Source organism: Falco punctatus (assembly GCF_963210335.1).
Source record: "Falco punctatus genome assembly, chromosome: 5".
NCBI classification, from domain to species: Eukaryota; Metazoa; Chordata; class Aves; order Falconiformes; family Falconidae; genus Falco; species Falco punctatus.
In genome coordinates this window covers 39,101,988-39,129,865 of record NC_137584.1, presented here as the reverse complement: position 1 = coordinate 39,129,865, position 27,878 = coordinate 39,101,988, and the positions used below count along the sequence as shown (strand labels likewise).

The 27,878-nt window shown below is 38.1% G+C and overlaps 1 protein-coding gene across 4 annotated transcripts; it reads left to right on the top strand.

Annotated features, from left to right (window-relative positions):
- Window positions 1-372: 372 nt before the first annotated feature.
- Window positions 373-27,690, top strand: CEP43 (centrosomal protein 43). 4 transcript variants are annotated; one of them, XM_080388986.1, is made up of 14 exons: window positions 375-746; window positions 8,368-8,509; window positions 10,311-10,364; window positions 12,233-12,287; window positions 12,918-13,006; window positions 15,027-15,161; window positions 15,919-16,002; window positions 21,068-21,285; window positions 22,323-22,403; window positions 22,621-22,733; window positions 23,338-23,406; window positions 24,169-24,208; window positions 24,838-24,931; window positions 25,399-27,690. In XM_080388986.1, exons 2-14 carry the CDS (start codon window positions 8,486-8,488, stop codon window positions 25,471-25,473), a joined length of 1,131 nt encoding a protein of 376 aa, XP_080245112.1. In that variant the 5' UTR covers window positions 375-746; window positions 8,368-8,485; the 3' UTR covers window positions 25,474-27,690. The 4 variants fall into 4 exon arrangements, with proteins under 4 accessions (XP_080245114.1, XP_080245112.1, XP_080245111.1 ...); XM_080388985.1 differs by lacking the exon at window positions 8,368-8,509 and having other exon boundaries at window positions 376-746; XM_080388988.1 differs by lacking the exons at window positions 8,368-8,509; window positions 24,838-24,931 and having other exon boundaries at window positions 373-746.
- Window positions 27,691-27,878: the final 188 nt, after the last annotated feature.

The following is a 27,878-nucleotide window of genomic DNA, read 5'->3' as shown; positions in this document are numbered from 1 at the left end:
TGTTATGAAACAAGGACTCTAGTAGCCCTTTTAATACTCTTATTTAATGCTCTTACGGGTGGCGGAGCAGGCAGGCTCGGCGGCGCTATCCTCGCCCGGGGCCCGCCGCCGCCCTGAGGCGTGTTACCCCCTCAGAGGCCTGGGACTGTCGTCCTCGCTGCTGGAGCGAGCGCGGCTCCGGGGCGGAGGGTGGTCCCTCCTTAACCCCGCGTCAGGGTGAGAGAGCGAGCACAGGGTGGCTGGACCCCCCGGGGCGCGGGAGAGCGTGGGCGGGCTGGTTTAACCGTCGTTGGATCCGAGCGTGGCGGGAGGTGGGCTGAGGGAAGGGGCGAACGGCCGCACGGCCGCCCCGCCCCGCCCAGCCCGGCCGTTAACGCCACCCACCGCTTTAAACTTCCCGCCCGCCGCTCGCGGCGCCGTGGTCGCACTGCCTATTTGCCGCCGCAGTTTCCAGGCGCCGCGGACGGCAGAGGCGCCGGGCGGCCGCGACCTCTCTGCGTCCTTTTTCGAAGTGGTACTGAGGGTGGGTACCGACCCGCCGCGCCTCGCTGCCGCGGCTCCGCCGCTGGGTTGGTGCCTCCGCGGGCAGCGGAGGCGAATCTGCCGGCCGCGTCCTACCGCTAGCGCAGTTTGGGCGGTTGTCAGGGAGAAACAAGATGGCGGCCGCAGCGACGGAGGAGGACACGGAGCTGCGGGACTTGCTGGTGCAGACGCTGGAGAGCAGCGGGGTGCTCAATAAGATTAAGGTGGGGGAAAGGAGAGGCTCTCGCCCGCGCACACGTCGCCCGGCGGGAAGGGGGCAGCGCTGGCCGGCGCCGGCGGCGGTTAACGGCCCAGCGGAGCGCGGGGGAGGGGCTGAGGCTCCACGGGCTTCGTCCCCTCTTGCTGCCGCTTCCAGCCGGTGTTCCTGGCCGGGGCCCTCTCCTGGCGTCACGGCCTGGCGGTGGCGCCTGCTTCCCCCGCGGTGCTCCTCGGCTTGCGGCTCGGCGGGGAGCCGCGGCCAGCGCCCGCCTTGCGCGGTGCAGCTGGTACGCGCCCGACGCGGAGGCCGGGGCCTGAGGCCTGACCGCTGCGTGGGTCCGCCCGGCGGCCGCAGGAGCTGCAGGGTCGCCCGGGCGGGGCGAGGGGGGGAGCGGGGGGCCGGCGCCCGGCTCTGCGGTTTCGCCCCCCCTAGGTACCGTGCGGCCGCAGGGGCTCACCTTGGCAGCTGCCAAACCCACGGCAAATACTCAGCCGCCGGGTGCTGTGGGACAGGGTTTATAGTTTCTGCTTCGATACGAAAAGCCCCTATTGAAAATTTCAAACGGGTTTTCTTGAGGGTCGCTGTTTAAACGTTGCTTTTCTTGAGCGTGGGTTGCTTGAGCTGTGTCTTGGAGACTTCCTAAACCTGGAAACTCTGGGGATGCTGATTGCCTACAGGGAGCCAATAATGCTGTTAAACACTATCTTCTGTGTATTTTCTTATATTGGAGTGTATGCTGCTTCCAAGCCTGTAGTGTAGCCTGAGCTTGTGTCAGAAAGGATATGAAAATTGGTTTCAAGTATTCTTTTTGAAGTTAGAAGCTTCTAGCAATAATTATTGAGTATAGCAAAGAGCCATGCGGATACAGAAGCATAAGAAATGCTGGATTCAGTTCCAAGCTAAAGGAGAAATGGAGTTTGGATTTTGGCTCAGTTGTGGTGGTGGTTATCCACAGCGTTCTATTTTAGACCTTGAAGAGGTAGATGACCATTGCTGATGTTTCAGCAACAGTTCAACAACTAAGTGCTTAATAGAAGTGAGAACATCTTTGTGTGTGTACTTTGAAGTCCACTGGATTTTGGGCTAGTTGTCGTCACATTTTTAATGCTACTATTTTGTTGAAATGTGTGTTCTGCATATTCAAATAGATAATCCTCGTTTAAACTCCTTAAGTAGTGAAGATTCTAGCTCATGTAACTGTTTTGAGCAGGAGACCTTTTTTCTATCTAAGCATCAGATAGGCTTTTTGGGCCACCTGTTAACCTCTCACATAGTGTTAACCAATAAACATATAGTGATGATTAAAAAAATCACAAGCAAATTAGGTCATTTTGAGCACATGACCTGTAGTTTCTTAATTAATGTCTGTGTGCAGTATGCAGGTTTTTGTACCATGGTTGTCAGTTCATTGAGATTTGTGTTAAATAGTTACATATATACACACACAACAACTTATTGTGATCTTCACCATAATGCTGTAAGTGTATAGTATCCAATATGGTGTAAGGTATCCTTAAGGCAAACTAGCAAATGACAGACAAATACAAACTGCATCCTACTTCCTGGGTTATGTCTCTCTTTGATATCAGGAATTACTGTTTAATAAATGGTATGATTACGGTCAAGGCTGTTCATTTGAGGAATTCAAATTGGCATGCAAGTTTGATGACTTTCTGTGGATTGATAGTATCAATGACTTACAGAATTTTTCTGCTAGTCCCTGACAAAAAGTCAGTTGTCTTCCAGAAGAATTAAGATTGAACAAGTAGTCTTAAATGGTCAGCTTTTAATTGAAATTAATTATGCCATGCATAAAAAAAAAATCACCATCATCCTTCCATTAAAATATAACAAATGTAGTTGTGATCGATAGTGTTTCTTTATCAATTGTGTGTCAGTATTTTTTAGTATGTGGTAGAACTGAATGAACATTTACATGTTATCAAAACAGTTGTTTATTTTATACTTCGGAATGAGTGCTGACTTTTTCAAGACTGATGAGGCTAGAAAGCTAAGTATAATATATTTAAGATTCATTGAAGTAGGTATATTGAAGAGAAAGATATATGGTCAATGTATAGCTGAATTGGAATGAAGCACTATAGGTAGAAACAGTTCTGGAAGGACTGGAATTCAAGGGGAATAATTTCAGTGGATAGAATATATCAGGCTGTCAGCTAATACCTTTTGTAACATATAATGATGGAGTGATTTTTAGAAGGAAACTTAGGGTGATGCCTTTGTTCTCTAATGGAATATGATTTTTATAATGGGTTGCAGTTTATTAGTTTACTCTTATTTTGAGATTAATTTATTGGGTACATTTGATGTAAATTATTTAGCTGGAAAAATGTTACTTGTATAATACTTTAAAAATCTTTAATTTAAAATTTAATTTAAAAATACATTCATGATTTTTCTATTTACCATAGACATTGAGCACTGGAGTTTTTAATGAAGTCATATTGTGAAAACTGAAAGATGTGTAAATATATTTGCCACTCGTAATTGAGAATCTCCTGTGTTCTCTAAAATGCAGTGCGTTCGTGTATGTATATAAAGTTGTTAATCACTGGAATAAGTCTGAGGGATAAGGCTTCTTCCTAATGAATTCTGTAAACATACAGAATGTAACTGTGGGTATTTGTACTTCAGTGAAAATTATCACCGATACTGTGTGATGCATGCTGTACAAATGGAGATGTTCTTCTGTCTTGAAGAGAATGTGATCTTTCTTTCTCCTATCGGAACTGTCATCAGAGCAAGAAGAGCTATTATGCTTCTTACTGTGTTCCTGTATTACTTTAGGGTTTTTTGGTTTGTATCTTTTAATCTCTTTTGTTCTGGAAAAAAGTTTATGCCACCTGAATTTTTCACCTCTGGACCTTGCTGTTGCTACAAATATGAGGGAGATTAGCATCACTAATACCACAAGACTTAGTAATGCTTTTGGACAGCTGATACTGTTGTTGCTAATTTCTTGGTAATTTGGGAGCACACCACCACACTCCACCCTGTGACTGTAGTCAGTTCATCTTACCTTCACAGAGTGGTGTTATGGTCATCTGTTCCCTCTGTGCCATAAATAGCATACTGATGGTTTGTGTGCTTATAGGTCCATGGTAAGTAGATAGTGCTTATTCATTAATTTGTTTGTTTTGTGTGGTTGAAATGGGGTTATTTGTTTTATATATAATTTTAAGCGGTAAACATATTGGCGTCAGCAAAATCACAACTGCGTGAAACATAAGATTAAACACTTCTGTTGCTGTTGGTGACCATCCAGGAAGAGCTGCCTGCCAATGGTGTTCTCCATCATTCTTCACTCTTACCTAAGACATGGTGTATCTCTTCTGTATCATGATGGACAGTTTTGTATCCATTGTTTGAGACATGTTTTAGCAATTGACACAGGTCATTGTGCTGTAGTAGTTTCTTCACCCATCTAATATTAATGCCAGTGGGAGTAGGCAATAAATGTTGACTCATATAATGATCACAATTGATAAGACGGAACAGGAGCTGAATAATTAAAGTCATGTCCCACAACTTGACTAAAGTTACCAACAGAAGTATTTGGGTGATTGCTTTTATCTACAGTAATGTTATCTACACATATAAAATCACAAAGAGTTTTCATGTGAACATATCCTTTCCCACTATATACAGGTACAGTTTCAGGGATTTTATCAGGATGTGTTTCAAAATGACAGACATTTTGTTCAGTGTCAAGGCAAATGTCTTGGGCTTTGATGGTGTTAATGGTCCCACAAATAAATACTTGTTCTTCCCATACAATGCATGCATTAACATCAATAGTTTGCCATTCGCTTCTGTTTTGTTGAGCCCATACTCTGTGTTCTAATGGATAGAGTATAGCTCCATTGTGATTTAATCCTAGTGCAATGATTGGGAATATGGTGTATACCAAAGCATTGCATATGGTTAAGACAAAAGCTGTGGCCTTATTCTTGGTGGGGTCATAAGTAAAATTGATTAAATACCATCAGGTGTGGAATTATATTTCCAATTTTTTATATTATCAAAAATTACCTTTCAAATGTCAGTGGGTAAGGTGCCTTCTTCACCTCTTATGTAATTGCTGCTACTGTAGATGGCATCCACAGGTGAGCTTGGATACAACTAAAGAGCCAGCACAACACTTTGGTCTTTACCATGTGGTTGTGGCACCAGTGAGTTGGTGGTTCCTTTAATTATTTCCCATTCAGACAAGAGCTATTGGTTAGTTCCCAGCATTCTAATTTAAATCACTTCTTGTGGTAGGTTTTTACAAAGAATGCTCACTTTACAGGGCTTCCAGTGGGCTCCTAGTGATTAGTTGATAGAGTACTTCGGGAAGTTTCATATCCCATGGAGCCTCACTTGGTTTGGGACTCCTTTTCAATAAGCCATTAACTGTACCATCCCATTTGATTGAGGGTAGTATGGGGTGTGGAATACTCAGTTCCCTCCTTTTGCCCAATCTTGCATGAAGAATGTGTGCCATTGTCACTTTGGATAACATCAGGAGTAGGTGGATTTGAGAACCAAAATAATAGCCCTCACACTGTGTTTTGCCCATTGGCTTCCTGACACTTGGTCACCACCACAAGCAAGCCGATGACTCGACCCCTGTAAGAATGTATTGATATCCCACAGAGGATTTGAATGGTTCTATATAATCAATTTGCAGTGTAGACCGTAAGGTTTTCCTTTCATTGATATGTGGAGGTGGTGCTTTAGCAGGGTGTTCTGCTTTATTTTCAGTCTGTGCTGGGGACATTCTGTAAACATAGTTTCACAAGTTTTTCTGTTCATGGGCTGGCCTTTGTGCAGCAAAGTGCTTCTTTAGCTCTGTGGCCTAGGTTTTGATGTAACCATTCTCCCAAACAATACCACTCAGGATTTAAGTTGATTTTACTGATTTTAGTTATCTTTGATTCCACTTTGTGGCTGGTTGATTATCCTTAGCATGAGCTTTTACCCCCTCCCATCTTGAAAGGTGTTTTCCTGGCTATGTATAGTAATAATTGCCAGTCTGTGTTTCTCCAAATTGGGGATCTGTTTACTTCCCGATTCAAGATTTTTCATGACAGAGCCACTGTGGCACCAGCCCACACAGCATAGGAGTCTACATAGATGGTTTTTGCTCCATTCTGTGCTGCCAGAACAACTGCTCTTATTTCTCCTACTTGTGCACTGTATTCACTTTCCTCTGTTACTTGTTTGCCAGCCTTATTTACCTTTTTTGCTAATGCATCTGTAAACCAAATGTTTTCTTTTGGTGTACCCTCAGTGAGGGGTGGTACATCCAGAAGGGGTGAAGGTTTCAAAAGTTGTTGTAACACTAAAAGGGCATCTGCTATTTGGAAACCTTAGGTAGGCATACCATTTTCTGATCGGCGCTTTTGTGCAATTCCTCTGGGGGAGAAGACCTCTTTAGGATTGCTTCTAGTAATGTGTCCTTTAGTTTGCCTAAGTTGTCCCCGATGCATTTTCTCAATTTGTTTAATTGCTCAGACTGAAGATAAAAGTCCGGTTTCCCATTCAGGGAATCATTGTTCTGTTTCTTTAAGTGCACTTGAGCTGAACAATAGAAGTCTTTTTTTGCCCTATGGGGACCAGTTTGGAACAGATTACAGCATATATTGTGTTCCGTTCAACCCCATTTGGCTATAATAGGGTTGTGGGGGTGTAGCGGTCCCAGTATTTTTAGTTTTTACCACCTCTGTATGTTCTAATTTCCACTCCCAGGGTTTACCTTTCTGTAAGAGCAAGTACAATGGACAGGAAATGGCAGATACATGCTTCCTCCAATATCCTAAAGTTACCATTAATTGTTGTAACTCCTTCCTTGATTGGGGCATTTGTGGCTCTCCGATTTTTCTTAAGGTTATCTGGAGGAATCACTGTACTGCCTGCTATCCACCAAGTACCTAAAAAAAAAAAAAAAAAACCAAAACAAAACCCACCAAACCACAAAAAAACCCTACCTTTTTCACTTGGTCCCTGATATTTTCTGTGGTGAATCTCAATTTCTGCTTTACTTAGCACTTGCCATGCTGCTGCTGCTTCCCCCACCTTCTCAGGGAATGGTCCTCCAGTCAGAAGGAGTCTGCAGGTGTGAGGTAGTTAGAGGCTACAGGTCATCCTTCAGTCCTGAACAGTCTTTATCTTATCCTTTTATTTTTTTATCTGGCATCTGGCTATGTAAGCTGCTGTGGATGGCTTTTACTAGTGTACTATATCAAACTAATAATCTTGTCAAGGTAGGTGCTTGCTATCTTACTGTTAAGACCATATTACCAAATTAGACTGGCATTTTTGAGATGCCACCTAAAAACTGTGCTTGGGGAGCTCTTGACAGAGTAAGAACTGTTTTTCCTTTTCCAGGGAACTGCGGACTCTGAGCTGTTTTCCTCTACCTCAGAGATATGCTAGAAGCTCTGTGTTTAGAACAGAATAAGTTTATCCAGTTTTTGAAGAGGGATGCTATAGCCCAGGTGCAGAAAAGATGCTTTCATGGGCTACAAGTTTCTGATTTATAGTACAACAGCAACTGGCAAGAGACTGTGTTCTCTGTCGAACTGTACATGCCTGGGAGGAAAAGTGGAAATGTACTTCTGTTTCAAAATACTGACCCACAGATTTCCCCACTGCATACAGACAGTGGTTGTCATATGTTAGCCTTACTCGTTTTAGCTAAGTTCAGTGAAATCAAATAGCTGTCTCATTATTATGAGCTCTCACCCGGTAAAACTACTTTGGGGATAGAAGGGAATGGGCATCTTCCACAGGATGAGAAGGAAGCCTGCTGTTTTGGTGAATGCAAGAGTGGTAGATACACACTGTCACCTTACTTGTCAGCATCTTGCTTTATTGGTATAACCCTGTTTTATTGAAGACTTAGGAAGGATATGGTGGGGAAGCTGCATATCAAGCTTTGGTCTGCTTTACTACTAGACTAGAATAAAATTCTTCAAAACATGTTTGAATTATGTTGAAAACTGCTAGCAGAATGAAGCAGTGTGGAATAGGAGGATGGCAAAAGCAGATTGTAACAATATATGGAACTCATTGGACTGGTGCCAAAGGGTACTAGGGCAAAGACAAATGTAAACCCTTCACACTTACTTAAAAAAGAAAAAAGGTGGGCAGGGAGAAGAATGCTCTTTAAATGGATTAATCTTTGTAGCTGCATAAGCTTGCTTATCTGCTGGTGGGAGCAAATTGCTGTGACCATGCCTGATATTGGTCTCAGTCTCTGGTGTTCAAATTCTCTGTGACTTGTCAGGTCCTGAAAAGCTTATATGACATTGTCCATCCTACCGCGTAGTATGATTTGTCTCCTTGTATTGGGGTGATTATTCCCTTGGCCTTAGCTTTGTCGTTGTTGCTTTTTACTTTCTTCCTCATGAACCTGAGAGTTACTGCTTTAACCTCACACAGATTGAAGTGTATGGTTCCATGTCTAAATTTATTGAGATTACTGCTCAGATGATGGCAAGATATTCTCAAAATATAACCAGCTCAAAGGGTGAAGGTCAGTGTGTTAGAATGGTGAAAGCTTTCTTGTGGAGATAATACAGGAGTGTTTAACTTCAAACTTGCTGTGACACTTGCAGGACTGAAGGACCAGTTGGAGGGCTGCTTAACTGTGGAAAGGCTGAAGGGTGGCGTTGCAGCACAACCAAACTAGTAGGCCACAACAAGGCTTTTACCGTCAGTCAGATTCTACTGTCCATGCTGTTTCTCCTTCCTCCAGAGGTCAGACCACACTGCTCCTCCTCTGTCCAACACCCTCTCCCACACTCCTCAGGGCTATATAACTACTTAGTGGGAATGAGCTACAGCTGCACATCATCCATGTCAATCAGCCCACTGCCTTCATTCCTCTACAGGGTGGTATTCTAGATGTTGCAGGTAAACCAAAGGCAGATGTAGTAAATACCAGTGGGATTATTTTCTGTTGATGAGGTCCTAGCCATAAGGATATTAATTGGGCACTAAATGAAATAAAGGTGAACCTGCTATTAATGGGGAATGGCAACATTTGAGATAAATTGACACTATGTCATTAAATGAATGAGAAGAGGAAGAAAAGCAATGCAGTCTGTATTTAAAAGCCACTGGGTTGACCTAGAGGAGTAGAACAGACAAACAATCACAGTTAGGAGAAAAGGAATAACAATTGTGATACTGTTGCAAAATCTCAAACAGGTCAGACTCTGGATCAGCTGATGTAATGGCAACTACTTACAGACAACTTTGTTCTACTGTCCCATGATGCAGACCCTTAAAGGGACTTACCCCTACCCATGTGTCTTTCATTTTGAACAGTTTAATGGGTTTTTTGTTTGTTTTTTTCTTGTCCTTTTATGTCAGTATACTTGGTTTCTGTAGCATCAGTGGAACAGAAAGTCAGCCTTGCAAACATAGTTTTCATATTGACATAAGACTAAATAAACAAGTTGCTAGCTGTTGGTCAGAAAGTTAAATGTAAAATGATTTTGTAAGAATAGTATTTAAATTAATGGATTCTGAGAGGATTTGCTGGTTGAATGCTCTGCGTACCCCAGCACCTGAAAAAATGTAACTGCACTGGCAGTATGACCATTGCATACAATTGTGGTAAGCATTTCACACTTCTTTTGATGGGAAACATGTTAAACTTTGTTGCATTACTTTTTGTCCCTTTAAAACATGTCCAAAGAGGGTTATGCTTAAAAAGGAAAGGTTTATTTTATTTTTGCCATGATTTTTTTTTTTTCTGTGGGAGGGAACAGTTGCAGGGTAATCCATGTTTAGTTACCTTTCATGATATACATGAGAAAATCCAGATGCTCACTGTATTGTTCTTATTCTTAGTTATAGAAATCAATCTTTCTTTAAAGCTTGCTTGCTGCTTTTCTCTTAAGAAAACTACCATACAGAGTAGTACCATCTGTTACAGTTTATTACTGCAGTGTGTTATGTGCTGGCTACTTCAAAATGTCAGATCAAGAGTTGATGAAAATGGCAAACTAATTCATCAAATGCAATGTATGTTGTCCATTTGATATTTTCAATGAAAGAAGTAGTGAAACTGTAGTATTAAAAAAAAAAGTAAGCAAGGCTTAAGCTTAAATATGCAAAACAATTGTTGGAAGAATTCTGATCCTTGATATTAAGACATTCAAAATCAGCTAGGTAAAACCTCACCATAGGAGTATTTGAGTGACTCAATCATGCTGTCTTTTCCTTGAGAAGTTGTTTCTTTGAGTGTGATCTGACAAGAAATCACAGCAATTTGTATGTCTTAACATTAACTTTCCAAAATATATTATCACAAGCTATTAACTTATGTCTGAAAGCTCTTCTTTGTCAGCCTCAAGTCACATTGCCTGTAATCTCAAGTGTATTAATTGCAGTGATGTAGATCACAATCAATGCCAATGTTGCTTGAGGAGAAACAAATAGCTGTTAAGCTAAGTGCTGGCTCTTTGCATTCTATTTGCATAGGGAAAACAGTGCTTATAGAAACGCTGTTTGTAGTTTGTTGGTTGTTTTTTTTTTTTTTCTTTGGCAGGCAGAGTTGCGGGCAGCTGTTTTTTTGGCATTAGAAGAACAAGAGAAAGTAGAGGTAAGAGAACCTTAAAAAAATCAGCATTCTGATAGTTCTTCATGTGGAATTAAATACAGTAGTTTTAATACTTTCTATTTGTGAAATTTAACAAGAGAAAATTATGTATTACTGCATAAGAGCATGATGCTTAAAGAATGCAGAACAGGACTATCAGGGTATCGATGCTTAAGAACAGGAATTGTTACATAGCCTTTTGAGACTGTAACTTTAAGTAACTTTCTCTACTGGTTTTATATTGCTTCTGTCCAATTGACTGGAGTAACTAAATATCTTTTCCATTAAATACTTCCGTAAAAAAAAAATACCTAGTTGACTGATTAAGGTTTTATCAAATTGGAATAACATCTTTTGATATTTAAAATATTGTAGTGGTTTTTTTGACAAGCCTATTGTGAAAGCAATTTAATGCAGTAACTTGCAAAGTATGCTAATGCTTCTGCTATTTCTCAAATGGATGTTGTAGGCTTACTTCAGGATAATTTGCTTATATTTGAGAAGGAATTCTGAATTAAGAGATGGAATATGTACTGATACCTTGACAATATTAGGGGTATGTGACACTAGCACCATAAAGTAACAGTACTGCAGTGGTATGCAGATGCTAGTTTTGTGACCCCTTCTACTGTTGGCATTGCCTCGTTTCCCTGTGTCTTTCCTTTTTCTAGAACTAAAGGGGAGAGGGTGCTGTATGTTCAGGCTCTGTTTCAAGACAGGAATGGAAAACTGCACTATTCCTCTACTGGTTAGACAGTTGTGCTCTTTCTGGAAAACTGCACAACTGTAACAGACATTACAGTCACATTAGTAAGGAAGGCAAGTAGTTATTCTATGGTATGAGATTTCATATTCCAGAAATCTAAATCTATGAAGAAGGCATAATGGAAGAGTGATATAGCGGAACAGTGCCATCTCTTATGGGAAGCTTCAGAATATTATAGAACACCAAGAGAACAACTTCCCAGACTATCTGAGGAGCACCAGGGCTGAAGAGAGATCTGCTGCAGTTGACCTTGGCTCACCCTTTTTTCAGAAGGCTTAAAAGTATCATATTTTAATTTTATGCTGTGGAGATGCTGGAAATACATTAATACTTTTCAGTACTCTGAATTCCTAAATATTAAGCAAGATAGATTTCCTTTATTGTGCAGCTCTTTGTGTGTGTTAGCATTTACGGCTGTAGTGATAAATCCCTGTAACAGACCCTTTTCTTCAACTTAAGTTCTTACCCAGGATATTTTGGTATGTTAGGAGTGGCGCGTAGAATTTGGTTTGAAAAATCCTTGAACAATTTTGACAAACTTAAACGTAGCACATTGATTTATCTCTGTTTAAAAATCAAAGTTGAAGAGGGCAAATCTAACAAGGGAGAAAAAGAACGTTTTCATATCTTTGAAGGTCTTTTGATTAATAGAAGATTAATATTGATCTGTGAACTACTAATTAGCACGATCCACGTTTTATCTAGATGATTTGTAAATTCCCATTTTTTGTAAAGTGGGACTGAATTTCCTTAAAACTGGCGCTATGTTAGAGGAGCAATCTGGGAAGTTAAGTTACCTTTTTAATCATTAAGTAAATAAAAATCAGTGTACTATCAAGAATTTTGGTGAAATCACTCTAGCTTTGTAGCTTTTATAATAGAAACACTGAGACGATTTTGATTTTTCCTAAGTAAATGTGTGGCTCTCCAGCTTTTACTTGTAGGTGGTAGAATTAATATAAAGGTAGATTGTAAAGAGGTGAATTAAATGTGTCAGGCATCGTTGTGGAACAGTGTACAACAAAACACCACCTTGCTGTGATTTTCAGTTTCTTGCTAGTATGAGGCTGATGTTAATTACTGTTTGTTTTTTGCTTTTTGACAGAACAAAGCACCTCTGGTAAATGAAAGCTTGAAAAGTTTTTTAGGTACAAAAGACGGTAAGTTCTTTGTTTAGTATACTTCTCAAAATAATAAAACCAGGAAACAAAGGATTAAATCTTTGTATCTTTTACCTGTACAGTCTTAATGACATAAAGGATGCTTTTGTTCATGGTTTTGTTCATATTTATGACAAGGGATGTCATAAATACTATTCATTCAGAATACAATTAAATCTGTATTTTTTGAAGTTTAATATTGCTGAAGTGAGGTGACTAAAGCATTTCAATTAATACTTCATTATGAGTTATGATTACGCAAACTCAGAAGCATTCTGGACTGATAGAAACAGTAATCAGTGAAAACACACTGCAGAGGCACAGTAGTGAATGCATGCATAGGAGAAATGCCAAAATGTTGTCTTTAGAACAGCTGAATAGCCTAAAAAAATAATCTTATACCTGCATTTTGTAAGCAGTCTCTATTTATGCTCCTGCAGTATTGCTTTTTTATACGATGGCTGAGTTAGAAATTGGTACACAAATTAGCGATGTAGTGGTAGTTTGCTGAATGTCTAAATGATATTTGTAGGACTGTTGAATCAGTGCAGACGTTCATACTGAAGTCATGTTAATGTTAAATATTTGTGTCTGTCTGGTGTATTTTTATTCTTTGCATTTTGTTTTTAGGTCGCTTGGTAGCAGGTCTTGTTGCAGAATTTCTACGGTTTTTCAATCTTGATTTGACATTGGCTGTTTTTCAGCCTGAATCAAGCACAGTAAGATATACTGGTTTTATTTGTATGCTATATTGATCGTTTGGAGTGTATGGCAATGAATACAGAAGCTATAGTAGGTTTATTTAAGCCGCTTGCTTCTGTTTATTCTAAAAAAAAAATTATATTTAGTTTGTAAAGGGTACTTACTGCCTTAAAGACACATATTCCAGGAGAGTGTGCTAATAAGTGAGTATTCCCTTTATCAAAAATCAATGCTTGATAATATGTTAATTTTGAATCCACAATTATTATTTTTTTTGTGAAATCATATAGCAGTATATACAACAGAATACTCCTGCAACATTTTTTGCCAATAATTTTACTGTGTCATGATATTAAGGTAATACTGTTACATGAAAATTAAAATGTCAGTAATATACTCTGAGAGAAATTTCAGTGAAACAAAGGACTTTGTGCTGATGTACATGACAAAAAGTGATTGAAAAAAACAGTTCAGTTGGAAGGGACCTAAAATGATCATGTAGCCCAACTGATTGCTTTTAGGCTTTTGATACCAAGTTAGAGTTTTTTCTCATCACATTTGTTCATTTGTCCCCTTTTATGGTATAAAGATTTTAGTAATAAATTTGGGTTTGAAACAGTTCCATTTAATTGAAGGATTTATCTTTACATCCCAATACTCGTTTTTATTTTTAATGTCAGTTTGAATAGTTAATTTATTTTTGTTAAGTCAGTTAATTGACTTCTGTTTCTCAGAAATTCATGTTTCTTTTTAGGGGTTTAATCGAAGAAAATCCTGTACACTCTTGTCCTTTACCAAATATCCATAACTGCATTTATTGCACTAGGACACATCTGTACATAGATTTATGTTCATGCTATCAGACAGGGGTCCTCAAACTTTTTAAACAGGGGGCTGGCGCGTGGATGAAGTGGCAGGAGGTCATCTGCGGCTGCTTGGTTTCCCCCAACCCCCGGCGGTTCTGTAAATACCAGGGGGTCAGACTGAGGACCCTGGGGGGCTGTGTCCGGCCTGTGGGCCATAGTTTGAGGACCCCTGAGATAGAAAGTCAAGCTTTCTGTCATGTTGCCACTCAATCTGGGGACCAGTGCTTCATGCACATTGTAACGGCATCTCATACTCTTTGAAATGCCACCTTCCTTTTTCTAGTAAGGGTCTTTTTCACCTCTTGCAGTACATATATGAAATCTGGACAAAGTTAAGCTAATTGGCCAAGGCTGCTGTGTATAGTGCCGAAAGATTTTACTTCATCTACTAGCCCCCGTCTCTGAGCAGTCTGTTGTATTGTCTCTTTATCTTCCATGTTTCAGTGTGCTTGGCTAGTGGTGGCTTGCTTCTGTATTTGCTTGACCCGTGTTTTGATAGGAAGCGTCACTAAATAATTGTGACTTCAAGATGAGCTGATGCGCTTTGCAGTATAGTCATTTGGAGGTTATGCCAACCAACCTGAATTTGCTGCAACATTCTGCTTCTGCTGTGAAGTTCTGTTTTAAAAAGTGTATTTTTCTTTTATTTTTTTTGTGTCAAATTTTTTTGGTTGGAGGGCTGATACTGAATTTCTTTCTTGTTTCTGTCCAAATCCATAGTTTTTTAAAGTGAAACAGAGACTGAAAGTAAGTGTTGACCTCTGTTGGTGCACTTCTATATGCACAGGAATGGGGACTCTCTCATCTATGTATTTGCTGGAACCCCTGGCTAGGTGTCCTAGGATCCACTTTTAAATCTGATAGGCTAAAGTAACTTGACTATATAAATCCTTAAATCATGAAACATGATAATGATGAATACTTGCATATTTACAACAGTCTGTGCTAAGTTCAGGTACAGGTCAGATGTAAATAATGCAATAGGCTATCATTACTTTAGCCCACATGCTAACAGAAGTCTTAAATAATCACTGGTTAGTCAAAATATTGCTGTGTTAAATAAGAATAAAAAACTTCGGGAGTTATATTTCAAAATATATACTGTTTTCTGACAGCTATTTCTGTGTTGTGATTTTATTTTTTTTAATGTGTTGTTTTTGTTCCCCCCCAGCTAAATGGCCTTGACGGTCGAGAAAACCTAGCTCGAGATTTGGGAATTATAGAAGCAGAAGGTACTGTGGGTGGTCCCCTGTTGTTGGAGGTTGTTAAAAAATGTCAGCAGAAAAAGATTTCAGGCAGTGGGGAAGTAAGTAGTGTTAACATGTATTTTCTTTCTTTCTTCATAATTCTTTATTCATTTTCATTTCAGTGATGAAAACCATGACTGAAATTAAGAACACTTGGCTATTATAGTATTTCACTGCTTCAAGGCTTTATTATATTTTATTATGCCTTCAATGTAACTTATCAGAAAACAATGCTGAAAGATAAAATTATGACTAATCTGTTACTTTTGATGTCACCCTAGTATGCTTTACTAATATTCTGCTACAACATAGTAACACAGAGTGAACCTAGTTAAATAGCACACAACACTGTCACTTATTTTCTAATTGCTAGTGTGGTTTGGTAACATTTTTAGCTGTACCTATTTTCTTTGGCATACTTCTAATTTTAATATGACCTGAAAAGCCTAGGTTTGGTTTTGTTAAAAGCTTTAAAGCTGTTCTGAAAACATACGCATTTAAAACTTAATATAGGGAACTATTGAACTATCTAAAGGCAATGACAGTAATATTTTAATGGAATAAATTAAATTAATGAAAAAGCATTTGATTAGTCTGCTGTGATTGTGGCTCGAAAGAAGAATTCTCTGCACCCAGGATATATTAATTACCACAATAAAAGCTTAAATTCAGAAGTAGTTGTCATAGACTTCCTAAAATAACATCACAGCGTTGCAGTTTGCATACTGAGTGAAGATGGTAGTCTTGTTTCTTGTTGGATGGTATTACGACAAAATTCAATGTATTTTTAAGAAGTGTTTATGTTGAATTTCTTAGGTGGCTCCAGTTTTAAGTGATAGCCTGTGTGCCACATCAAAATCATCTGATGGAAGATCAAGTACAAACCCCATACCAAATAAGGTAAGATTGTGTTTATATATAATGAAAAAGCTACATAACATATGTGTAATAAGTAAAAGAGAACTGTTATGAAACTGCAGATACAATGGCATTAATTTAAATGATCTGTAAAGTCCTGTACCTTTCTGACTGGGTACATGACAGCACATACACGCAGCCTCTGTGAGATGCAGACAGGTTGGAGCTGCGTTGCCCTGTGTATCAGGCAGCTGGCTGATTGCCCTTGGCATTGATAAGGGTGTTAGGATACAACTGTCTCTGTGTTGGGGCCTCTGGCTTGTCTTTTCTCTGCTGCTTCCTGTTAGCACAAAACTGGTATTAACTAATATCTTCCAGGCTCTAATACTTATTTACATTTGACTGGAACTGATCGACACAAATTACCAGTGTGGAGCAGGAAAAGCAGCATTTCCGTATGCACTACACTCCGTTAAAAAAAACAAACAAACCCAAAATCCCCCAAAACCCAACCACAAAACAACCCAAAGGAAAACAACCCTGATTCAAGTACTAAAGTTTGTTCAAATTATTGATGTAATCTGATCACATAAAAAGTTTTAATACCTTTTTTCAGGATTATTGGGAAATTACTTGGAAGCTTTCCAACTCACTAATCAAAGCCGAGAAATAAAACATCACATAGATTTTGTTGTTAGTTCATGCGTTTGGAGAGGGATTGGTAAGGATAAAAGAAAATATGACCATCTCGGGTTGGATCTGCTTCATTTTATTCCTCTTCCTTAGTTTTTTGCCATGCAAACCCAGAAACTATACAATTTGAAAAGCAAACTTCATTTCAAGATTGAGTTACTATATTAATTGCTGTGCTTGTTGGTAGTATTTTAAAAGCTAATATTTCTTTAACTGACATTTGAATGGAAATTCTAATAATTTCAGACCTGCTGTAGAAGATAATTCTTGCTTGGCACTAGCTTTCATAGTAAAACAACCCCCCTAAAAAGATCTGAATGCTGATTAAACATCTCTGTTATTAATATTGTTGCTTTATACCTGAGCCCTTACTTTTGTCTTGGGGTTGTACTAGATTAGCTAAGAACTACTGAAGATGGGTTAGAAGTCATAAATATTCCCTTTTCCCTTGCATATACTACCTTTCATCTTCAATTTTAAATTACTTTTTTTGAAATAAGTAGGTCAGAAAGAGAAGAGGTTAGTGTTTGTTATATGGCTTTTCCTCAGGAGAAGTCTAGAAGAGGAAAAAAGTAGTTCCAATAGCTTGTAGTTTGAACCAGGTTTCATATGGATGTTTTTCTGGATGTCCATGCACGCCTCAAGGCTGGTTCGTCTGCTGTCTGGTATAAATCTTATTCCTTTATGTCTATTCTTGGCAGAACTTTTGGCAATGCAGTTATGCAGATGTTTGGGGCTTTTTTGAAACTTCTGCCCTTATTACTGTGGTTAAACTTTGCCAGCCAGTCCAAAATAAATTGGTTAGGGGAGACAGAGTCACAAGCACAAAGGCGTATAGTGTCTTAAGACTCGTTTCATTAGGAAACTAAATTGATAAGAATGAGTTTTAAGTTATGCCTGGAAACTGCTTTGGAGGAGGGAATAAATGGCAGTCTTAGTTCTTTTATCACAATTATTTGGGCCTGATCAAAACAGGAACTCCTGTACTCAGCTCAAACAGTGCTAGGTACACTAGTAGAAACTGCATGGAAAATAAATATAAACCATGCCTGAATGATTTCCAAAGATTAATGCTGTTTCTCTATGTGATACTGTATTGCATTGCATTGCATTGTTCTATGTGTTGAGGTCAGAATTCTTTTTCAGGCTGCTATCAACTACTTACATTACTAATCTATAGATGCACAAGCTTCTATTGACTGACTTCAGCTTAATTATAGTGACTGGGACTGGTCCAGTCAATAGTGGTGTTTTTTTAATGTGTATATACTTAATCCCCAATAGGTATATGGACACAAGAAAGTGATGCTAGGATTTATTCTAAGGTCTAAGTTATAAAGAAATGATGTACTTCACTTGTAAGAAAGATGTAGCAATATGTTTATTGACATAAAAGAGAAATGTAAAAAAGTTTGATAATAGATGTGACAGTGGTTTAACAAGAATCGATGGCAAAGGACACTTATTTGCTGCATAGAGGACAGTCAGACAAAACTGCCAAGGAAATTTTCCCATCGAGTCATGAGGTTCAGAAAGGACCCTGTTTTGTTCTAAACTCCTTCTCAGAGAGTTTAGGTGCAGCTGCATCCAGACTTTCGTCCCAAATTGGATCAATGTTTTGTATCTAAAGAGTTGTATGTGCACAATCAATCCTTTTATACCACTTAGCTGAGATTTCAGTTTAGCATGCTATTAATCACTTTACTGAGTATCTGTCACAGCAAGGAATCCCTCAGCCTCGAAGAGTAACCTTGAGCGGTGTCCCTAATGAAGGGGAGATCCTGGCGTGCAGCCCACTGCTGTGCACGAGAGCACAGTGAGCCCTGGGCACTGATATTTATGGAGTAAGATGATCGACTTAGTCATATTTGCATGCCAACTACAGAAGTTAGTTTCTTTCAAACCTGGCTTGAGTTGGGCCTTGACCAGCACTGTTAAGTGAGCATATTGTTCAAATTAGCCCTTGGCTATTGCATTATCAGTCTCCCCCAAATCCACTTTGAGTCAGATGCAGCCATCAGGACCAGATGCATACATTAGGACTGCCACTGATGGTTATCACTTGATCATTGTTACAGGAATAAAGGTCAGAGTGGAGGGGAGGGGTGTGGGGAAGGGGAGCACACAAGAAACTACCAAATAGTATTTAAATCTGAGCAAGAAGTATTAAAGTATGGTAAAAGATGGTTCATTGAGTCATGTTTGCTTTTGTTCAGGAGAGTTTTGTGTGTTGTTGAGGGTTGAATACTTATAGCATGCAGCAGCAGCTGAGGTGGTGATAAAAACACTTTCATTTACATGCTTTTTCTGATGTAATGAGGTTGCAAGTAGAATATAATTTCCAATAAATTGGAATTTATGATCAGGCTTTTTATATTCTTTATACTCATCTGCTATGGCAGGCAAATCATAATTCTATTGCAGTGGGAGATGAACTTGTTCTGGAAATTCTTTACATAATATATTGCTGAATCCTCCATGAAAATATATTTATCTCAGAAATGGGAGAAAATTGGTTTCTGTATGGATGATTCTTACAGAATAGCAACAGCTGTTGGTTGGACTACATACTCCTCTAAGAATAAGTAGTGGCTATCTTAATGGGACTACAGTTTTTAGATGTATTTTCTTCCTGGTTCTCTCTCTCTCTCTCTCTTTGGTAAAGGCAGGATGGGAAAATATTCTGCCTGTGCAACATACTTGGAGGAAATTTTAGCCAGTCCCAGCTGGAGCAAGATGGAAGTTGCCTGAACACTTTAGGCTTCCTGATCAAACTTGAGATTCTTTGGTGTTTTTTCAGCAAACCTGTGAGCTTAACTGGCTCTGACTGTGACTTGGCAACCAATACATGTAATGTAGAAGGAAGTGTGCTGGGAGAGACCAAGACCACAGCTCTTGGCAGCAGCAGAGAATTGCATTTGTTTAAGTACAAGTGTGAAACCACATTCTGATTTATTAACACCATTAAGTCTGAAACTCAAGGTAGGGATGTTGCTCTTTGAACCCTCAGCCATCATTAACCTATCGCTACAATTGTAAAGTAGTTAGTGCACTTTAGCAAAGCTTTATGATATATGAATCCAAGCAAAGCCCAACTGTTGTGCTTGTAGTTTCTCAGATGAGATAGCAGCAGCTCACTCCCTCAGGGCCCAGAATAGAAAAGTAGCAGTAACTTCCCTTTTACTCCAGTCAGGTTATCACTAGGCTCTTAATTTTCAACAATGATTCTGTTCCTCTAGGATAGGAAATTAAAATTTCATTGTTGCTGCCACTTACTTGTTCTTGCCCTAGAACAACTGAGCTGTTGCCAGCAAGTGAATGTGGTTCTGTGACTGAGATAAAATGACCTTGGCAGGCCTTTTTCAACTTTCATGGCCTGCAGTTCAAAAATTATACTTCAGCCTGATAAAGAAATACTTGACACAGTGCAAGCTACATATTGATTATCTGAATTAAGCAATACTGTTGTTTTTGTTTTAAAACTAAAACTGTTGCTATTAGTGTGCAGGAAGGAAGTTAATAAACAGATATTAAGTGGCTTAATTTTAATGAGGAGAAGATAGAAATTGCAGTACTGCTTGCTACTTAGAAAGACGCTATTGGTTAAAAATAAGAATCCATTTTTTTCAAGTGAGTTTAATTATCTAGGTAAATTTGAATATTGTTCTTTGGGCCACAAAGTTTTGCAAAGATAACAACTTGAGCTGTATTATGTAAAGTTAGTACATAGAATAGTCCTTACATGCTTGAGTATCTAGGACGGAGCCATAAGCATGGAAGACTGAAAATTATGTACTTTCAAAGTATCTTGTTTATGTCATTTTTGGTTTTAGTATTTGAAGGGAGAAAGTGTCATCAACTGCAGTCATCTTACACTTGCTAGTTTAAAACCTAATATTATATTGCTGAGGTTACCTTGTAATATGGAAGTCAGGGTAACTTGCATGGGTTTAAATTGATTTCTCTTGAAGATAATAGTTATAACTAAAAAAGTTTGTTTATAGGTGGGATGTAAAATAACACTAAAAGCATCACATAATTTCCAGGCTATAAAACAAACAACCCCCTCTATATTCAAAGCTAAGAGATAAGAATCAATTTGTCTAGTTTTCTTTATTTGATGACCAACATCTTTTAAAATTGGTTGTTTTTATGGTAGAGGTGATCTAGATAGTAAAGCAATGCAGAGGATGAACAAAAAATTTTGATGGCAGCAACAATAAATAGCATTTCCTTTATAAAAGTGGTAAATCTAACTTTTTCCTTTTGTGTGATTCTTGATGATACTAATAAATTCCTGAAAAATACTAATAAGTCTGAGCTAACTTTTTCAAAAGGAATGGTAGGTGTATATGTTGTTTAAGTGTTTACATCTTATAATACTCTTAACTCCTTTCATTCTTTATCTTTCAAGGATGCTGAAACCACTCAAAGTGATACAAGTGTCTCATCAGGGGAAGCAAGCAAAAAAAGCATTCATTTTCTGCCTAATGAAACAAAACTAGATCCTCAACTAGAAAACAAAGACTTAAATACCAAAGAAAAAAGCGATCCAGGTGTGGATGAAGATGATGTAGAGGGAGATTCTTTTTTTGATGATCCTATACCCAAACCAGAAAGAACTTATGGCTGGTAGGTGACATGGATGATCTCCTTAATGCAAGTTTATTTTGTCCTCTGTATGCTTGCAGGCCTTTGAGCTAGCAGATGTTTGATTATTTATGCTTGTAAATGCCAGTGTTTAGATCTGTTCTGCAATATTTTGTTTCTGAAAGGTGCATTTCCATGATTCTGTTCTTTGAAATGCAGTGTCTTGTGGGATCTCTTGGATGTACACTGAGTGGAAAAACCTGTATCACTTTTAGGTGCATCAGTAAGGCTATATATTTGGTGGAATGAACATGCATAAAGCATGGATGCTGGTTTTTCTTCTTGCAGCAGAGCTGCAGTAGCAATCAGTACTAAAGGAAGTGCACAATAATAAGGATAATGCTTTAGCGTTCTGGATGGCTTTGTACAAAAAATTGGTGAAAGTGTCAACTGGCTCCATTGTGAGAATGAGGACAGTTTTCTAACAGACGAGGGTTTCCTCTTCACATTGCAGCACCTTTTGTGTGCAGTTCTATGCTTTCAGTGAAGTATTGTTATTTCTGCGTATGCTAATTCTGCAGAAGCTTCCAAAGGGCATTTTTTAATTGTTCCTCTATGGAGTCTGATGACTGAAAAATACCATTTGAAACAAGAATAGTGACTGGACTATAAAATAGCTTTGTTTCAGAACTGAAAAAAACTGTATTTGTGCTATCATGTCAAGTTATCTTGAAGTTTAGTTTAGATATCTATTGATATCTAAACTAAATATCATTTATATGCAGTATCATTTCATGGTGTTCTTTTGCTGTGCTCAAGTAATAAGAGTGTTGCTCTAGTTTAGTAGATGTTACCAGAAGAAATGCAGAAGCATTTGCAAGTCAGTTTGACAGCAGATCCCCTCATGTTGACTTTCCTCCAACTGTGTTGACAGCAGGCAGAACAGCATAAACTGTTTTGTATTATCACTACAGTAGATGCTTACTCTTAATTTTGTCAGACGTAGTTTTAGTTGTAAACCAAACCAATTTAAATACTGATTTATATTTGAATCTTTCTTCATGTGGGAATAATGAAAGGCCCTTTGATAAAAACAGTGATGCTGATGGAGGTGCAGGAGCTCTGTCTGTGAAAGAAGGCAGGCAGAAGTCTTTGCATAGGTGAGAAAGTGACTGTCTTACTGAAGTCTCGCTTGACACTTGTGCCAGTAAACTGCCTACTGTTAAGATTACAGAACGATTAGTCCTTTGTCCCTAGCTCTTTTTGCTGTGAATATTGCTGTTCTCGTTTTACGACCATTTAGTAAATCATAGAAAAAGAAGTCACTACGCACATTTCACAGCTCTGTAGACTGCTTATTTGTTTGGTTTGTTTTAGGAAAACTGAAGCTAATAAAGCAGGAGGTCTAGCATCCCTTTCTGATGCACCACCTATAAAAAGTGGATTAAGCTCCCTGACTGGTGCACCTTCGCTAAAGGAGTCTGATAGTAGTAAGTTTTTACATGTTCTTATGTTTTGATAAATGTAGGATATATTTCCCGTAATACAATGACTGCACTACATATTCAGATGCAAATGTGATTAAGTATGTGGTCCCCTTCTTGTGTAATATGCTTTATAATAATGCATTTTTATCTGAGTGATCTTTTAGCGGTTTTGATGTATTATGTCATCATTGGGGCATCTTAGGTTTTGGAGCATGAAATACTTATATACACTCCTCTTTTTGGTCTATATAAGGCAGTTTTCAGGAGTATAATATTCTGTTGCTTGGTTTCTAACTGAAATTGACTTACTCCTTTGTATTGTTACCTTAAATTATTTGCAGAAGTTCTTTAAGGATATTTGCTTTCATGTTGTAAAACCTGATCCTGAATACTGGGAGACTGTCCATGTTTGCTACTCACGTTTTTAAACGTTAGCGGAGTTCAGACCTGAAAATTGCATATAATATTAGCATACTACACTATAAAATTATATAAGATTATTATAAAAGAACATTTGTTATAAATGGTTGATGTATATGTTTTAGTGGGATGTTATTAAAGAGTCATAAGTCAAATTTCTGATATAAGTGCTTTTGTTTTCTTACAGATTTGAATAGAAACTCTGTTTTGAAAGACCTGCTTTTGGTGAATGTAAAACTGGGATCACTAGAATTAGGCAAGTAACTGCTAAACCTGAGGAAGCTCTGATATTGTAAACCCTTAAGTTCTGGCCCAGCTTCTTAGAGGAATCTGAGAAACTGAAATACACATATTGAACTAAAATCTTCAGCTTTTACTTCTGTCATTGTTTAACACCGTTTTGAAACTTACTGGAGTTAAGAGCAAGATCTGATCTAAAGGAATACAGAAAAGTCAAAATGGGTGTCTTGTATGTGGATTAGTATTTTACATGTGTGGCAAAAATTTGATTCTCTCTATGCATATGTTTGCCAATATCAAATGATAAATTTTGTTTGTTGTCTAGATTTCTAAGAAAAGAGGGGGTTTATATTTGTGCAAAAATATAGCCAGGCAAGTCTTACTGTTTTTCAGTGGCCTATTTTCTTGTCATCCACACATTTGAAAGTTTATTTGTAAACGATATGAATATGAAGGAGCAATATGAAGATGATGTGATATAAGAAGTATCAGCTCTCTCTCAAAATAGTTGCCATGTATTTCAGTTTTGACTTCAGCAATGTAGTCAATATCACGAAAATGTATGTTCAACTTCAAAACGGTTTGTATAAATGAGCTTGAGATTAATTAGTGACAAATATGAAGTCATTGTCTCTTCCTAACCTGCTCAAGTAATTTAATCTACTTGACACTTTTGCTGGCCACCAAACCATATGCTTGGGTGCAGGAAGAGATTCTTTTTTTTTGCATTTCTTGGCAATAAAACTTGTTTGATTAATACCTTTTAAAAATTATTTAGGAAATGGAGATGACGATGAGTATGCTGATGACTTCAACAGGTAAGAGAAGGATGATACTGCAGTAGCATAGTATTCCTTGCATTATAAGCATATACAGTAGCATATTTGAATTATTTCATAATATTTCGGCTAGTCACTATTGCTGGAGTCTGTCAGTATCTCGGAACTCCTTTAAACTTCCGTTTGCTATTTTAGTACATGTGGTTACAAACATGAAAGTACCTGATCCCTTTTGTGTAGGTAGTAATGAGTTCCTTAAAAATCGGGTACTAACTTATTATAAATTGTTGCTTTCTTTGTGGAAGGTGTTTGGTTTATTCCTGAACCATTCACTTAACAATGCTATTAAACAATGAATATGGTGTGTGCTGAAATATTCAACAAAGAAATAAAGCATCATGCATGAGTAGTCAGTAATAAATATTGAACAGCCTTAACCTTACGATGTTAAGGTATTGGTGTTGTAAACTACAGGATTGAGGCCTAAGTATTTATCATGGCTTCATCTAGGTAGAAAGTCTTTAGCTGTTATGGGGTTTTAAGTAACTTCATATTTAAATTGCTAGGAAGTGAAATCCCAGTCAAATGTCAGGTATAAAGTGAACGTAACACCTGGATGTTCAAGAAGAAAGTCTTATTTCCTCATTTATGGTTTTCTTTCTCTTTAGTACTAGCCATCGCTCAGAAAAAAGTGATATCAGTATTGGTGAAGAAATAGATGAAATTTCTGTGGAAACAGAAGAGTCAAATGCCAGTGATAAAGTATGAATCTTCTAAAATTGTTCTTCATGTTCTTGTGATCTTGCCTTTTTTATTTTTAACCTTCCGTGAAGGGAAGTGCCATTATCATATGTTCCTAGGATAAGGCTGTATTATTTGTTATGTTCTGTATCTTTACACCAAGTAGTCTTGCCAAGTCTAGATACTACACTGATTAAAAAACAAAACACCCCCCCCCCCCCCCCCCCCCCCAACAATTGTTTTGTAACACAATTCACTGTCTGTTTCTAGCCATGTAAAATGTATTTGACACTGGGTTAGTATTTGGCATAGGAATGTCTTATCCTTATATCTTTAGGAGGTACTCAGACAGATCTTCAGGAGTATGAGATGTCACTAAAAGAGCGTGAGGCCAAAAGAATGGGATGCTACAGGAGGGACTACAAGAAATAATACTTATACTTACTGTTTCTATGATTTCTGAGTTTGTAATTTCATTTATTTTCTAGCTTGAAGGCATCACACAAGACCTTACCATTTCTCAGTTAAGTGACGTTGCAGATTATCTAGAAGATGTGGCATAAAACTGGACAGCAAAAGTGTTTCATTATGCTGGACTAGAAGACTGCTGTGGACTGTTAATTTCAGACAATCACTATTTGCTGGAATGTCCACTCCCTATTTGTGCCTTGTGTTTCAAAAAGACTGTAGGTGGAGAAGGCTTTTAAATACTCTTTAACAAGAACTAAATGAAACGGTGCATTCCCATTTGAGTCTGATGTCAGAATTATTTTCTTCATTTGGTTCAGCCAAATCTTTTACAGCAGGAGATGAATTTTCCAAGCAGAATGCCCGTTGCTGGCAGTGGGCATAATAAAACCCAATTGATAAGAAAACACTGACAGAGATGCATGTGGCTTTATAGTGAACTTGCACTGCTATTATAACAGTCTAATTTTTTTTTAAGATAACCAAAGCAAGAACCTTCAGAGGTAGCAGTTGAACTCACACTTCTTTTAACACAACTTTGTCAAGTCAGCAAGTAGTATGTATTTATAGTAACTCTAGCCACAATACCTAATTGCTCCAGACTTACTTGAAACTGCTGTTTTTCAGACTCTTCTGAAAGTTGGAATTTATTTTTTTTAACAGCATATCAAATTGAGAGGAGCTAAATTTAGCACTAGTCTTAACACCGGATATTCTTGTTTAAATGTTTGTCAGGCCATTGATGTTAAGACCTAAGCTGTTTTTATGTATGATAATTTCATTGATGTTATCTGTTGTTAAACCATGAAAAGTGATTTTTGTAAGGATCCACAAATCATTAACTAAATCTTACTGGGTTTTGTTAAGTTTTTAACAGTGTGGTAATGGTTTGTGGAGCTTTTATTATGGAGGGCTCTTCATGTGCTCACTTTCATTCTTGAAAATACTTGTTATGTAAAAATGAGCGCCAAAAAGTGAAACCACTAGTGTGCTGTTTTTCAGATTCTGACTACTGTACAGAATTGAATCCAAATATTTAAAGATACCATACCGAAGACATTTATGGACACTAAGTTCTAGCTAAGAGCAAATTCTTGTATTTTCATTATACTCTTGCAAAACAGGGTCAGTAATGGAAACATTGACAGCTCTTTAACGATACTGTTGTACATGGCGCTGCTATAATATATAGGTCATGGACATTTGTAATACAGAAACAAGACTTCAAAACGTGCACTTTCTGAACATTGTGAACACATTTGAAAAATATACATGTAAGTGAATATAAATAACTTAATTTTTTTCTTTTTTCCTTTTTTTTTTTGGCTTTGTAATTTTTTTCAGGAACACTGTTGGCCTCTCAGTGCTCACCACAGTGGAAGTAGCATGCTAATCTAAAGCCATTGGTTAAGCATATAGAGCAGCTACTAGCATTGGATGCTGACTTAAATCTTTTTTTTGCACTGGGCCAGCAGGCATGGAGCAGTACAGTTAGGCTTGTACAGTACATAAATGATTTGAGAGGAGAGAGGAAAAGTGTGCCTTTTATTTATGTGCACCCCAAAATAGCCAGCAGAAAAGCATCAGGATATTTAGTCATGATGTTAATTTTTAACTTTGTGCCATATTGTAGCAGCTGAACACAGAGAATTTTTTTTCACCCCAAAAAATCAATGTGCCATAGGTTACAAACAGCAACAATGTTGTAACATAGGATATATCCTGTGTAAAATAAATTTTTTTCTCATTTTTTTTATGTATGTGGGGAACCTGTGCCTCGAGATACTATGTATAAAAAATTTGGTTTGGGCTTTTTCTTTTTTTGTTTTGTTTGTTTGTTCCTTTTTTTTAATAAGATCAACAGCATGTCTGAAGGAAATAAAATTCCACTTGAACACCTGGGAACATTTGATTTCTGCCATTCATTTTTAAGGTGTATGGAATAATGTAGAGACGGTGTTGGCTTTTTTACATGTCTTGGGAAAGCCTGATGTTCCATTACCAGTTAGCTGTAGGATATGTGGCAATTTATCATACCAAAAGAAACAAAAATTTATTAAATGATTTCTAATTGCATTTGAAGATGTGGCCTTTTAAATAACTAATTAGATATTTTAAGTGTTAACATTACTTTTGTTAACAGCAAAATATTGTTCTTTTACCTTGGGGATTAATTGGAGACCCTGCACTTTGACTCTAACATAAGGAAATGCCAAAAAGTGGTAAGTCTCCTTGCTGTTCCTCTTGTAGGCTTTTACCGAGTTGTGTATAATAATTCAAATTGCAAAATAAAGCTATTGTGCTGGCTAAATTGTATTTTAGAGACTTCTTGAACCAAAAATCTTGACATTTAGGAAATTCGGGAAGCCCTGTGGGTTTTAGGGGGGGTTCTTGAAGGATTTTTTTTCCGCGTTAGTCCAGTCTGCAGCTGAGAATGTGTGCGTGCTCAGGTTTTTTGTAAGCCCAAAGGATCTTGCAGTTCCTGATGGTGAATCCTAAA